At 40.6% G+C, this 15,544-nt stretch overlaps 3 protein-coding genes across 6 annotated transcripts; 1 reads left to right on the top strand and 2 right to left on the bottom strand.

Moving 5' to 3' along the window:
* Positions 1-763: 763 nt before the first annotated feature.
* Positions 764-3,408, bottom strand: si:dkey-21c1.1 (uncharacterized protein LOC100150256 homolog). The gene is made up of 3 exons (XM_058620756.1): positions 3,156-3,408; positions 2,263-2,368; positions 764-1,472 (listed from the first exon to the last, which is right to left on the bottom strand). The coding sequence occupies exons 1-3, from the start codon at positions 3,170-3,172 to the stop codon at positions 1,215-1,217; spliced, it is 381 nt and encodes a 126-aa protein (XP_058476739.1). The 5' UTR covers positions 3,173-3,408; the 3' UTR covers positions 764-1,214.
* LOC131448363 (archaemetzincin-2) lies at positions 3,319-8,448 on the top strand. Of its 2 annotated transcripts, none has more exons than XM_058620755.1 (7): positions 3,319-3,423; positions 5,126-5,414; positions 5,748-5,921; positions 5,998-6,126; positions 6,452-6,615; positions 6,703-6,879; positions 7,487-8,448. In XM_058620755.1, the coding sequence occupies exons 2-7, from the start codon at positions 5,126-5,128 to the stop codon at positions 7,646-7,648; spliced, it is 1,095 nt and encodes a 364-aa protein (XP_058476738.1). In that variant the 5' UTR covers positions 3,319-3,423; the 3' UTR covers positions 7,649-8,448. The 2 variants fall into 2 exon arrangements, with proteins under 2 accessions (XP_058476738.1, XP_058476737.1); XM_058620754.1 differs by lacking the exon at positions 3,319-3,423 and adding an exon at positions 3,745-4,477.
* LOC131448358 (monocarboxylate transporter 7-like) lies at positions 7,966-15,064 on the bottom strand. 3 transcript variants are annotated; one of them, XM_058620746.1, is made up of 7 exons: positions 14,879-15,064; positions 13,947-14,033; positions 12,179-12,418; positions 11,609-11,752; positions 11,366-11,494; positions 9,902-10,846; positions 7,966-9,193 (listed from the first exon to the last, which is right to left on the bottom strand). In XM_058620746.1, the coding sequence occupies exons 3-7, from the start codon at positions 12,414-12,416 to the stop codon at positions 8,994-8,996; spliced, it is 1,656 nt and encodes a 551-aa protein (XP_058476729.1). In that variant the 5' UTR covers positions 12,417-12,418; positions 13,947-14,033; positions 14,879-15,064; the 3' UTR covers positions 7,966-8,993. The 3 variants fall into 3 exon arrangements, with proteins under 3 accessions (XP_058476729.1, XP_058476728.1, XP_058476727.1); XM_058620745.1 differs by lacking the exon at positions 13,947-14,033; XM_058620744.1 differs by lacking the exon at positions 14,879-15,064 and having other exon boundaries at positions 13,870-13,954.
* Positions 15,065-15,544: the final 480 nt, after the last annotated feature.

Below are 15,544 nucleotides of genomic sequence, written 5' to 3'. Positions count from 1 at the left end.
CTACCTTGGTACAACCAAGGTATGAAGAGCATCTCTGAACACACCCGTCGAACCTCAGAGCAGTTGAGTGACAGCAGCAGAGGACCCTGCTTTATCAGGAGTCCTGTGTCCCTAATAAAGTGTCTACTATGCACTGCTTCTGTTAATATTACTAATAACTAATGTTGTCAAAGACAGCATTTTAACTAGCACTTTTTTTTAGTGTGGAATGATTTGGAACACGACCTGAGATATGGATCACCTCGCAGTGTGTTCTCGGCTCAATTATTAACTGTGTGTGCTGTGGTATCTGAATCATTTAGACCAGTGTTTCCAACCTTTTCAAACATCAGGACCCACCTTTTAGTGACAAGAGCAAATTTGTGCAGTATGTTGTGTGTGTAAAAACCTATATCATTTCCAGTTGGTAAACTAATAATTTAAAGAGATGTGTGTATACAGCAGCAGTGCAGAAACAAGAAGCGTTTTTCAACCAGGTAATTTTAAGCAGTAGAACTAATTTCTGAAAACGTTTTTGTGAGCATTTCATTGTGTTTTCAACTTGTTTTCAGTCATCTCACTTTACTAGCTCCATATACTGTTGCCTTTTGTCTATATTGACATAAAACGAATCACCTCCTGCGTGCAGTGCAGGGATGTTAATCGCTGCTAGAGTTGTGTATAGCGGACAGGCTGAATCAGAACTGTGTGACGTACTACAGCTTTTGAGTCTGTTGTCATCCATTAACCATGTGACTGACATCTTGAGAATAATAACAAGGAGTTTGTGAATAAAGTGCTTTACTTTATTTAGTTTTCCAAGCACTTTCAGCACTCGTTTCTTATGATTAGCACCAATGAAAATGTCCACACACATCAATGCACGCATGTAAAGAGAACGACACCTCTTTATAAAGTGCACAGGGTGCCCTATACACGCACACAGACACACATTCACATAAACACACATACACATCAACACTGCACAGACGCCCACAGTGGCTGGGCCGTGGAAAGGCCGATGTGCTTATTATGGTTTCAACGAATGGTTTTAACACGGCGAGGTGGGGACGAGCCTCAGTGCCCGAAATCTGTAAACCTCCCCACACGTCATCCCACTTCCCAGTCTCCTGACCTCCCGTGTGTCGCCGGAGGTCATTGAGGAGCAGTCGCTGTACGAGGAGAAACTGCGCTGATGGATGAGCGTCAGGAGGGAGAGGGGGGTGGGGTCAAAGTCATGTCGAGCCGCAGCGCCCTCTGGACTGCAGACTGCTGAAGTGCGCCTCTCTCAGGACTCTGTTGATGGAGATGTAGGAGACGGTGCTGTCGTTGCCATAGAGACCGTGCTGCACGGAGCTGGCGGAGTCTTCAGACTCCACGCTGCGGGGGTGCTCGTTGATGCGGTTGTTCTGGTTGCGTATGCTTGGCCTGGTAGTGACCACTACTGCCCTCTCTGGACTGCCGACGCCATTGCTACTGTCACTGCTGGAAGACTGCAAACATACGGAGAGAGTGACAGTTGTCGCTTTGTGTTCTTGAAGGCAGGGGCTTTAAATAAAACATTATTCTGAGCTTTTCCTGACAGTGATGCAGTGCACACACTGCAGTCACACATTTGTATCCACAAATGTCAACAGACTCTACATTATTAGCTTTAAAAAAGAGAATATTAAGGCCCAATCCCATTCCACGTTTACATTCTGGCCCTGAAACACAATGATGAGTGATAATGATTGAAATCTTCCACTACAAATGGGGCGATCTTTAAAGATGAGGTCTCAAACTTGCGGCTCATTGGCCACATGCCGCCCCCCCATTCAATTTCATGCATCATACCACTTAAATGTCTGTTTTTGAAATTGGCAGATTTATTTTGCATCATAAATGTCTTATTTTTAACTATATATCGTTCCGTATCAAAACAAATATGTTGTTATTCCTATATCATGACGAAATATTGTGATACATTCATTCTGCACGTTTGGGTGGTAGCGAACCTCGTTTTTTTGGCCACATAATGTTGCTTAACCTAAACCTAAGTGAAGCAAAGCCAGATCATAAACACTGGTCCTACATGCTTGTACAGTAGGTACTGAGCAAAAATAGTTGAATATTTGACCTTTTTGTGTCCTTTCTCAAAGAGAGAACACTGGGAATTTAGTCTTAACAATTCATATATAAAGAGTGGTCCAAACAACAATCTTGAAAATGTCTTCCATTCACAAATGACAATGCAAAATAAAGACTTGGCAGAAAAGCAGTGACTTTCTGATTGAGTCTCACCTCTGAGTCCAGGTCTGACACAGGTGGACTGGGACCCCGTGTTAACCTCTTGGCCTGAGGACTGAGCTGCTGGACCTCTTCACTGTCACAGCTGCAGCGTCGCTTCCTTCAGGGTGTGTGTGTGTGTGTGTGTGTGTGTGTGTGTGTGTGTTTTTTAAAGCATAAAGGGCATAAAGAGAAAGACGAGTGTGACAGGAATGATGCAGGGAGGGAGGTGGAGTGGAGAGAGAGGCACATCATCAAATATGAGAGGAGGAAATGAAGAGGAGCCAAAAATAGCAACACACACAGGCTTGTACAGCACACTTGGTAAGGACACTCATGGACGTATTGCCTTTACTTACCCCCTTATCCTTCTAACCTTAAACCAAGTATATACCCTCAAAATGTCCTTTATGTAGCGAGGACTAAGCAATATATCCTCACAAAGATAGGTTTGAATCTAAATATGTCCTCAGCCAACTACACTAAAACACACAAACACAGGTTTGTGCAGCTAGTCTTCTAAGGACACAGCCTAGTCAATACAAATCTTACTCCTAAACTTAACCCCTCCCTCAGAAATGAGGTTCTGCCTCAATAGGACCAGGTTTTGACTACTGGTCCTGACAAGGTTGGTAGTTAGGCTAGAAAATGTCCTTAAGAGGTAACAAAAACAAGTATGTACACACACATTGAGGCAGTGACATGACATGGCATGGCATGTGTGTCTACTATTAGAAAAGACAAATTGATTAACATAACTTCACTGGAGTAAACACAGACTTTAAACCCTACAACATACAGATATATTGACAGAATTGTTAGATGTGAGCAAGCTACCATTTTGTATTACAGTGATTACGTGTGTGTAATAATGAATAAGCTGCATCTGTATATGTATGAATATTTACCTGTTGAAAGTCATCATGTTTTTTCCCCCTTTTTTTTTTTGGCAAAGCTTGAAGCTTCTGTGAAATCCCTGATACAAAACCGTTTGGACGTATTAAAGCTCCACGACCATTTCGTACTACAAAGTCACTTATGGCCAGCTTGCTCTCATCTCGTCAGGGTTGTCCCGGAGGAAGTTGGCCCCAGTCAAAAGCCTTCAGCCCGGTCACTGTGCTGCTGCTGCGGCTCCAGCCCGAATCTGTGCCAACGCCAAACCGCTCCTAGACGCCTGTAAGCTAACCGGGCTAACGGCTACAGCGATTCTCAGGGGAGCAGCAGACTAGCCTGCTAGCTGCTACTTGGCAGGCTAACTACTTCGGGCTAACTGCTAGCCGCACTGTGCTAACACAGAAACTTCCGCTTTCGTATTCCGTCAACTCATTCCGTTAACTCTTGTCTGTACTTTGCAGTTATGGCGAGCGGTTTTAACACTACACAGGATATTCACTAACGATATCTGCAACGTCATTCTTACTAGTCAAAACAACAGTTTCAGTTTTTAAGTAATCACAATGACGTCACCTTTGCCATTCATGTGTATAGTATGGGGTTTATGACCTATGACATATGACAAGCCCTTTTTTTAACATTGAATCACCAAGTTTGACTATCAGGAATTACCGTTACAGATATCTGTAACGTCATTTTAACTAAACTACAGACATCTGAAATTCAGTTTTTACTAGTCAGAACGACGTCACTTTTGCCATTCATGTTTATGGGGTTTGTCATAGATATCTGTAGATAGCCATTATGACCAGTCATAATTTAAGTTCGAGTTATCTCTAATTATCCACAGAATTGAGTTGTAGATATCTCAAACTTGAAATGTGATGACGTTCTGGATGTCTGAAATGTATGGCCTTATTTTAACATTTATTCGCCAAGTTTGACTATCTGGAATTACCATAACTTATATCCGTGACGTAATTTTAACTAGTCATAATTCCATTGTGACTTATATGAATTGCAGATATCTCAAACAAACCCCGTACACATGAATGGCGAAAGTCATTCTGACTAGTAAAACATTTGAATCTGAAACTGTAGTTTTGACTAGTACGAATGATGTCACATATACTAAGTTATTATACTAGTTATAAAATATCCATAGGAGCCGAACGTAAAAATAAAAAATGACCGAAACTGATAAACCGACTTTCACTAATAACCTGCCCTTCTGTTTACGATGACGTAGGCGGAAGTAGCTCGTTTGTTAACACTAGCCGGGTGATTACCTTTCGTGATATCCTCTGATTTGTATGTCCTTCCCTCCATTAACAAGGTAATTTGTGAGTCGTAAACGACATATTGTAATACAGTGACGATATGAAATGATTTGATGTGTTGTTTGTTGACTGTGAGTCGTAGTTTGTGACAGATATGTGCAGTTAACTATAATATAAGTGAAATACCGCGTCTCTAGAGTCAGGTGCTGCTTTTAAAAAAAACAAAACACGATAGGATATTTATTCTGTGATTTATTCAAACAAAAGTTTTAATACCAGACTTTTCAGAAAAGGAAGTGGTGAAGGAAATAAAGAGTAAGCTAAATGGGCTAATTGTCCAGAAGCATTATTATTTATAAGTCAAAATAATGATACATTTTCACTTTTTACATTTTGGGAACTCTTAAACAGAATAATATGTGTTAATTTTGTGTTATAAATCTGGTTTTGTTTTGCTTAACCTCTCTGTTAAATTAGCGGATTATATACCATACACTATGAAACAATAACTTCTATGAGCCATTACACATTTTCCCTTTGCAATACCATTATCTTTTTTATTATCAGTCAACGTATGAATGACTGGGCTTAGATATAACCAGGGTTTTTTTTTTTTTTTACATTGAGAAATGACTATTAACTCTTAAATAACTATTTTGATAATCAATTATCTGGTTTTAGAGTTTATTTTATTTCTGCTACAGATGAAGGTGATCCAACATTCTGCAGAAACCCTGCGCACAGCTCTGCTCTCTGATCGCCAGGACTTAGTCAAACTTTACAGGAAATACACGGAACAGGAGCGACGTCTTCTGGAGGAAGGATTTCATGCCGGACAGCCGGGTTCTCTATTCCAACTCATCACAGTTCACTCTGACTCAGACTGGATCCCTGCTCACCCTGAGGAGCCTCAGGACTTCAAGAGCTTCTACACAGATCCTTACAGGAAGAGTCCGGACACAGGACACAACACTGTTTATATACAAACCATAGGTGAGTTCAGCTCTGAGAATATAAAAAACATCCCAAACTCACTGTAGAACAGTAAACGTGTTTCCCAAGCTTTCTGTAAAGTCTAAAAATAAACCAAAATTATTCAGTTTTAATGATTTGATTTTTTTTTTGTTAAATGGAGCAAATAAACCAGAAAATATTCACATTTGAGAAGCTGGAAACTCAAAAAGCTTCAGTCAAATACTTTATTAAATAATAATAAATAAACTTGGGTATTTAAACGCACCACTCTGGTTGTAACAAAGCAGTTTATCTGTGCTTGAATCTTGAATGAATTATTGGTATTTATTTGACTTCTTCTGTTTCTTTTAGGTTCTTTTGGAGAGACGGGAGTGCAGACAGACCAGTTTGTGGAGTGGCTCAGAAAATACTGCCAGGCTTTCTTCACGGGACTCTCTGTCAAGTTGATGCCACCGGTTACCGTCGCCGAAACACAATGCTGTTTCCGAGTCAACAGCGACTCTCACAACCTGCAGATCCTCACCGGTAAAGAGTAGAGTGTGGTTCTTCTCTTTTTTTATTCTTTTTGGAAATATGTTAATTTTTTCCTCTTGAATTTCAGGTGATCTGCTACGATTTCTGGGTGACAGGAAACCCAAACATGCTTTCTGTATTGTTGGGATCACGATGATTGACTTGTATCCCAAAGACTCCTGGAACTTTGTCTTTGGACAGGCTTCTCTCAGTCAGGGTGAGGTTTGTCTAATATTCCTCGGCATTTTCCGGCACAATATTAAAGAGGAGATAATAAGTGAACTACAATTGATCAATAAAGAAAACATTTTAATTGTACAACTCTGTAAAGTTATTATTTCTATTTTTAATAAAACAAGTAAGTCACAGATAATGAATTCATTCACCAAAAAAAGGGGAAATGTTTGTGTTACAGCAGCAAACTATTATTATAATCTTGGTTCTTGTAATGTGGTTGTTCTACCACTAAGTGGTGCTAAGATGTAAATGCATACAATCCAATTTTGCTTGTTTACCTCATAATTGTTTCTTCTGTTTGCCAGGAATGGGTGTTTTCAGCTTCGCCCGGTACGACGACAACTTCTACAGCAGAAACTACGCAGGCAGACTGAAAGCACACGTTAAACTTAAACAGGGAAATTATTCCGTGTTTGACGGATATTACACTCCTCCCATCTCCAGCTCTCTGCTGCTGCGATCATGCAAGGTTTCTGTCAAACACTGTCATCACTCACTCAGTTTAGATACTATGAAACCACAGCACACTACTAAAATATAATTTTTGGCATTCTAGACAATGACACATGAGATTGGCCACATGTTTGGAATCAGACATTGCCAGTGGTTGAACTGTGTCATGCAGGGATCCAATCACCTAGAGGAGTCTGATCGCAGGCCTCTGGATTTCTGTCCCGTCTGCCTACGCAAGCTGCAGGTGTCAGTCGGCTTCAACATCGCCCAAAGATACAAGGTAACTGAAAAAAACCCATAAATAATAATCACAGAAAGCAACAACTTCCGCTATTCTTCAAAATAATTGAAAAATGTTTGCATTTAGACCTGGAAAATTCATTAAAAACTACAAAAAATAACATTCAATATGTGTTCAGACATCTGTGGCACAAACTGAATTAATAGAGGAAATCACAAATTATAGATTTAAAAAAAGGATTTTTCTTTTTGGCTGCGGTAAGGTATATTGACTGAAGAGCCACGTTTTGAATTGTTTCCTGTTTTTTTTAAATAAAGTTCTGTGATTAAAGTCATTTTTTGGACTAATTTTGAGGGGGGGAGCCTGAAATTTTTGGGTCCCGACCCACGCACTTGACCCAATCATATATAAATAATTCATAAACACTCTCAGAGTTACTCAAAATGACCTAAAAGACTGAGTGCATATGATGAATCGTATTATATTTTCCCTATATCCTGGTGTTTTTGTGTCGTTATACGGAGCCTTGGTCCTTGTGTGGTGGATATACAGCGTATATTCACACATCCTGTAGATACACCACTGACGAACACTTGTACATGCAGTAGGATGTTTCTAAATAAAATGTTTCTGTGTTTTCTTTAAGGCTTTGCTGCACTGGATGGAGGACGACAAACCGACCGCCACACCACACGAAGCCTCTGCCTCTCTGCGTCCACTCCACTTACCCAAACCCACTGAAGCTTTTCATGATTCTAAACTTTGGCTCCACAGGTGCCTGGACATACTGGAAAATAGATGTGTCTGACTTATTGTGCACCACAGCAGGCGTGTGAGAGAATTTTATGGTCTTTTTAAAAGGTGTCAAATCCACTGTTAGACAGTAAAATTACCCAGTAATGAGTAGTATAATGGGATTTTTTTTTTTTAATTATTATTATTTTATTTTTTTAAAACAACATTAATATAACGATTTACTGTGTCACTAGATTTCTTTTTTACATCGTAACCGGTCACATTCGAAGAAATATGTTGATATATGATTCAGTATTTCCTTTCACCAGTAAGTGGTGCTTGGCATGAGCTTCATGATTAGAATACACACAAAAACAACAGAACAGTAAATAAAAGTAAACATTTATTCCAGTTATTCCAGTGTCTATGGATTCTGAAGTTGGTGTAGGAATTATGAAATTCTAAAATTACAGTGCAACAGATCCTGCTGTTCAATTGTAACATACTAGAGCACTTTAATTTACACACACACACGTGTGTCAAACAACCCTCTGCACCTCCAGCAACGTTGTGTTTGTGTGTGTGTGTTTGCGAGCAGCTCGATTTAAAAAATACAGATAACAACCTTGGTTGAGGTGAGGATTCACCGTCCATACAAAAACAATTAGTGTGACCTTTCGTATCAAAACAGTAGTGCATTTTCAACTCGACATTAGTCAAAAGCTTGAAAAAAAATAAACACTTAATCACATAATTCCTGAGCTTCATGTATTTAAACTATGACACACGTGTCATAGAATTTGTGCGCTTTGTTTTGATGCTTCATTTGCTTGTAAGAAACTAAAAAATATTAAATGTTTATTTCTTTTTGAACGGTGGGACTTTGTTTGATTTAAATAAAAAGCTTAAATTAATCACCAGCATGTAAGAACATGTAAGATATAAAAACTGATGCATTTTTCTCTTTGGAAATTACAGTATAAACCTCCAGTTGCACATCATGTCACTCGACGTGGTCCGCGATGAACAACTCCATACATTCCACTATTATTTGTCACCACTGTCCATTAAAACAAGATCATATCAGAAGCTTAGTGAATCAAAGCTAATTTGTGACTGTTAAAAACACTGAGTGATACAATCAGGTATGTAAGGCATCGTTGTTTCTTCAAGATTAACCACAATAAAACCAGATCTTCACAGGCTTAACGGTTTAACAACGGCTTAACGCTGGGGCTCTCTGGCAGCAGCAGTTTCCTTTTTAAATGTCTTTTTACACCTATGACCTTTTTACAACCCTTATCATTCATTATCAGCTTAAGTTAACTTATGATTTTCTCCTCATTGCCGGTAGCGTCCATGTGGCCGGAGTTGGCCGCTGCTTGAGAAGAATTGTGAGGACTGGGAGCTTTGTCCTGTTAACGTTCTCCACTCTGTTCCTTGGACTCGTCCCACTGTGGATTTAGAACGTCCGTGTTGTCTTTTGAGCTTCTCTTCCCACAGATTAATCCTTTCTTGGCGGGTTTGACCAAACCGAGGAAGACGGCGCTCAGGGCCATGCCGGCCGCACACGTGTAGAAGGCTGATCCGTAGTTTTGAGTCACATCCACCAGCACACCTACGGGTCGAAGAGAAGGACAAGCACAAGGTAAATACTCAACCAAACACTTGTAAATGTCTCTGGTTGTTATTCATTTTTAGTGTTTTATGACAGTTGGCCTTTTTAAGTATGAGAAACTTCACATTTTTAACATTACAAAGTTAAACTTTAGAAGACCTAAGTGCATTATGGGCTGCTCTGTAACATTAAAATCCATGAAAGACTAAACGAAAACGTAAAAGAACCAAAGGCCTCACATTAAAGGCACAAAAAGCAAATGACACAAAAAAAAACTTACTTAGTTGACTCACACTAAATTAAAAGTTATGGGAAAAAAATGTGCGTTTTACGATGAAATTTAAGCCACGCTGATCTGAAGATTGGTGGTGATGAGAGGATGAGACTGAGGATATGAGATGAGACTGAGGAGAAGAGATGATGAAACTGAGGATATGAGATGATTAGACTGAGAAGAGATGATGAGAGGATGAGACTGAGGTGATTGAGGAGGTGAGAGGATGAGACTGAGGATATGAGATGGTGAGAAGGGGATGAGACTGAGGAGATGAGATGGTGAAAAGGGGATGAGACTGAGGAGATGAGATGGTGAGAAGGGGATGAGAGAAGATTAGATTTAAGAGATGAGATGATGAGACTGAGGTAATTGAGAAGATAAATCCTGTTCGAAAGTGGAAACACTCGTTTCAAGTTAATTCATATTTTTACCTCCAAGTGGGGGTCCAGCCAGGCCGGCAAAGCTATGTATGAACACGTAGACACCAGCAGCCGAAGACATCCTCTCTATGCCGACCACATCGTCCTCGGCCAGCAGGGGGATGTGCGTGCACGCCAGCGTCCCCATGAAGAAGCCGTACAGAGCGCAGCACACAGCCAGTCCATAGAACTCCCTGACCAGAGTAAATCCCACCAGATCTGCAGTCATTGCAATCACACACACCAGAAGAACATGCAGCTTCCTCTTCCGGAGCTTGTCACGCGACATGATCCACCCGATGGAGAAGCGGCCCATGATCTCAGCTACCGCCATGGCGGAGAGCATGTAGGTGGCGCGGTCCCGCCCCACGCCTCGGCTCACACTCAGCTCAATGATGAAGAGCTGAGGGGCGAAGAAGCCGAGTGTGGCGAAGAGCCCGAACATGCAGTAGAAGATGAAGTTGCACTCTCTGAGGATGGAGAAGTCCAGAAGCTTCTTTGCAGACACCTTCGCCTCATCCTTCGCACACTGTCCGTCTGCGCCTTCGTTCTTTTTCTCCTCCCCTGTTTCAGATCTCTTAACCTCTGCGCCCCCGCTTTCCACGCGTTTCTGCAGTAAAGTCTTATCCTCTGCGTCGTTTAGAGACTGGACGCCGGAGTCTCTGGTGCTCACAGAGCTTCTGGTCAGCTCGTTGTCCAAACTGTAGGCAGTGTTTTGCACTTGTGAGTCCATGATGGTCTTGGGTTCTTCTGGGTTTTTGCCCTCTATGCTCTCCTGTGCACCGAGTGTGTCCTGCTCCTTTGGCGACAACTCTTGAGTCTCCGTCTTTTGAGACACGCTGGGTTTTATAATGATGGGCCGAAGCAGAATGCCACAGATGATGATGATGCTCTGCAAAGCTCCTATCACTGCGATAGTATGTCTCCAGCCAATATGGTCCCTCAGAGCGGAGAAGGCTAAGAGTCGGAAGGAGGAATTCAGTCAATATTCAAGAATAAAACTGCATTTGAGGCATTAAAGCAGTAACATTTAACATTTAAGAATCGGGCAGAAACTGGGTGCGTTGCATTTGCCCCTTCGGAATTAAACCAACACTCAACAATAGAAAAATACAGACAATTATATATCTTGTTGAATAGTGAACTTACATGAGCCAAAATGAGCCCAACACTCAACATAGAAATCTGTATTTCTATTCAATTTCTATTGATTTTGGTTGTCTTCTAATTACACCATTCAAGTTCAGAGACAAACTTTACACTAGATGTAACTAATTCTTACACACTGAACCTTTAAACTTGTTAACGGCATCATTTTATTGTTAGTTTTAGTCTTTGCAATTGTTGGAAAGGGGCAAACAAAATATGCAGCCTACGCATTATATTACACCCGAGGCACCTGTGCTAAATTGCTCCCCTGAACCTTGTCTCTACATGCACTGTATATACTGTAAATAAACACTCTCTTGCGCTCACCTGGTGCCAGGGCGAACATGGAAAGAGACTCTCCTGTGGAAGCCACAGCTATGACCAGAGAGCGACGACGTGTGAAGTACTTGGAGAGGATGGTCACAGTGGGCAGGAAGGTCAGGCAGTAGCCCAGGCCTGCAATCGGAGAAAAAAGATGCAAGTTCTTAAAAGTTGACTAATCCAACTAGTTGAAGAACAACAGTATCATGTGGCGTTCAGAAATGGAGACAAAGGAAACAACTCCACTACCTGCAACTACTCCGTAGGTGATGAACATTTGATGGATGGAGGTGGTGAAGCTGGTGGCGATGGTGCCCGAGGAAATGAGCAAACCCCCAATTATGACGACAGGTTGGTAGCCAAAGCGGTTGGTCATCATCGAGGCGAGAGGAGCTGAGGACATTTGGAGCAGACAGTGGCATCTTCATTGTTATTTCAGTCTATGCTATCTCAGATTAATGGGGTCACCACAGTGGAAGATCTACCAGATGCCCTTCCTTGCACAACCCTCCCATTTCTGCTTGGAACTGGCACTAGGAGTCCACTGGATGTGGATTTAGAGTGTCCAATTACCAATGGGGATTAGGTAACTTGCTCAGGGGTACACAAGTCCTTGATCTGGCAGGGGGTTGAACCAGCAACCCTGTGGTTACAAGCCCAATTCGCTTGGGCTGCCAAATGGTCAGATTGTATTTATATTTCTAGTCTTGTTGACCATTTAAAGCTGCTTTACACTGCAGTTTTGCCATTCACCCATTCACACCCACAAGAAATCTGACTTTACTTTTTCTGCACCCTCATATCTGTAGCTGTACTCACCACTGAACGTCATGATAAAGACGCAGATGGAAACAATCCAGGAGACTTGACTGTTCGTCTTTTCAAATTCCTCGATCAGGTCCTGGAGGAAGATGCCGAAACTCTTGATGGTGCCGTACGTGAAAACTGAGACCAAGAAAAAGGCCACGGCCACCACCCACCCCCAGCCTCCATCGGGGGCCTCCGTGTAAACGTTGGGCCCCAAGAAGCGCCGTGCTTTGGCTCCACACAGCACCATGACTGTAAGAAATGATTGGCAATTTAAGTGACTTGTAGAACTGTGGCACACCAGTCAGCGCGACACTGACAAAGTTGTCCAGCTGTGAAGCAGCAGAGTGAGTACTGGCCACGCAGTTTGAGGGTTCAACTTTTTGGCAGGCTGCCTTTTAAACATGGTGCTAATGTGCACGTACGTTGTTTAATGTACAAACACTGAATGTAACTGAAGATGGTTCAACCCCAGTGGCCGAGGCTAATCACTTATTAATACAGTTGCTCATTGGGGTTTGTGGGTAAGATTAGAGGTTTCTGGCATCAGTAATTTTAGTAGTATATCTATAACCCATGACCAAGTCCTGATTCTGCTGAACACAGGAGTCAGATATTACAGAACTTTAATCATTAATTTATCTCTGAACCCATTCAGACCTGGGACTTATATCCACCCTTAATAATGTGAGCACAACATGACAGAGCTGATGTTTTTATTTACATATTTACATTTATTTAGGATTAGAGCGGCACAATATTGTTGCGGAATATTTCCATGACGATATTACCTGCAATAAATGTGATAAAAATGAGTTTGTTTTATGTTTGGATAGACAGTAAAAAATAAGATGAAGATGAATTATAAATTTAGCAAAAACAAATATAAATATAACAAAACTAAATTAGATTTTTTATTGCTAAATGTTTATACAGGAAGAAGTGGCTCTTATTTTGAAGGCCAGAATGAGAGGATGTCATGATGTGTAAGAGAAGTTACATTGACACTCCACTGAATGTCCTGAATTTGTTCCCAGATCATTCAAAAAATCCATAATTGGGGGTGGTTTAAGGACATTTGTCATTGTAAATGTAAAAAAATCTGTTCTGAATTTTATTCAAAAGGTTGGGAACTACTGCTTTAGAGCCACACTCAACTCACTACTGACCTGCATATGTTTATCAACCGTATTGATTGACCCCATTCCTCTACAGTTTAGACCTACAAAAAACTAGTGCAATACCCTTTACCTTCACACACAAACACACATCCACCCCTTGTTTTTGTCATATTTTACAATAAGAGGTAGTAGCTGTGCCTGTATGTCATTGTGACTGCTCTCTTTAAATCATTGAGAATAAAGCTTCAACGTCTGCAAACAGTGAGTAAGACTATAAAGAGATTTTTGATACACATTTGAATCCATTACAGTTCTGTAATTAATGAACTGACATATGTTTAACCACTGCATTTAGAAATGACTACACATGGCTAACTGAACTGAGAAGTGTAGCTTGTAATCCAAAAACAGACATTAAAGCTAAACATCAGTGAAGGTTCTCTGTTATCCAGGTCATGGTCATCATCACGTCCAGTTAAGTACAGGGAACTACCAAAGACTAAACATAAACGGTTGTCACATATTTTCTGTATAAATACGCATACGTCGACCTGGATTGGAATTTATGGAGTAAATATTTACCCAAAGTTGTCAACTTTCCCTGTCTTGTATTTCGTCTGTCCGTTTGGGGCCGCATTAACAAAAACCTTTGGAATTACCTTCAGTGATATAATCAAAATGGTTGTTTGTCTTTGTATGGTGTTCCCCGTGATAGGCTGGAACCCAGTGTTTCCCAGTATTCCTCCCTGTTTGTAAATGAACACAGACAAATGGATAGATATAAAGATAATGGTGTCATGCTGCTTTGAGGGACTGTGCAATTTGTTTTTAACCGTGTGCAATATGTGTTATGCACAGTATTTATGTGTGCAATAGTTGTAAGTAACCTACTACTACTAACCTACTCAATATACATAAACAAATAAATATATATTTAGTGCTTTAATTTCCCACTTTATTCACCAGTTACTAGTCAACTAGTCATTTGCCCCAAAATGAAATCAACATTTATTTATCTTACAAAGCTTGTTTACAATAAAAAACAGCTGACCAAAGCATTGACTGTCCTTCCAATATAAAATTAAAATATATAAAACAGCATAAAGAGTGAAAAAAATATAAAAACATTAAAAATACCTGTTTTGAGTCTTGTATATGTTTTTATACACTACTAGTTTTTTTGTTGTCTTTCACTGTGATTTATCTATAGATATTTGTTAATTTGAAATACTGAACAGCAGATTAAATCAAACTCAACTTGAACCGGAAACAATGGTGGATATTTTTTTTATAGTTAACTATAGTTAAACATTTTTTTATTATTTTTAATAAATTAAAACATTAAAATCACTGTTAAATATAATTAAATTTATAAACTATATAACAAAAATCCACTAATAATGGTGGGGGATGGGAGACGATATTGTTTACGTAACCATAAGGTCCGTCCTTGTTCTACGTCAATGACGGTTCACGCGCTCGGTGTACAGCTTCAAAAAACCGCTCACGAACTTTTTTACCGTAAGTAACAGTTGACCATGTGTTAAAGAAAATGCCGATTTACGATAAATAACTCGTGTTTGAGTCTCACCTGCGTGTGCGCGAGTCGTCACTTTAGTTAGGTAAAGAGTGTTTTCCTCCGGTCAAACCGACACGCGCTCCCGGTGCCTCCCGTGGTGTCGCGCGCTGCTTCCACACACACACCGAGTGAACCTACGATCATGTTCTGTCTGAAGCGTGCTGCTGTCCCATAGGAACGCCGGATTAAATAGAAGGATCTGGTTCCAGCTAGTTTTAAACCCCCCTCCCCGATTCTGTCTGGAGACCCCCCCCCCCCCCCCACACACACACACACACACACACACACACACACACACACACACAACTTGTGACGTCACTGCTTCAGGTTTTTGCAGTTTGACAGCCTTTGTCCCTGACTGTGGTGGTTGTAGCTTGTGTGGTTCACTGTTGTTGTGACAGTATACACCACTAGTAGTTGTTATTGTTTTTCACTTAAAGGTCCAGTGTGTAACATTTCATGGGCAACCAACGCGTTGCCGCCGCCAACACTAGCGCGAAATGAAAACAGCTCAGTAGATCTGTATCTTGAAAAACTTATTGTTTTAACAACATATGATGACCTACGTATAAGTGGAACAACAACTCCTATGACTGTGATGATATTGGTTTAAGGATATCTGGCATTTATTCAGCCATTTTGGAATTAAGATACTGAAAAGCTGAACCTTGTCTGTGA

Source organism: Solea solea, chromosome 21 (genome assembly GCF_958295425.1).
Source record: "Solea solea chromosome 21, fSolSol10.1, whole genome shotgun sequence".
Classification (NCBI taxonomy): domain Eukaryota; kingdom Metazoa; phylum Chordata; class Actinopteri; order Pleuronectiformes; family Soleidae; genus Solea; species Solea solea.
The sequence above is the reverse complement of the archived record's forward strand: the minus strand, read 5'-3'. Positions and strand labels throughout refer to the sequence as shown.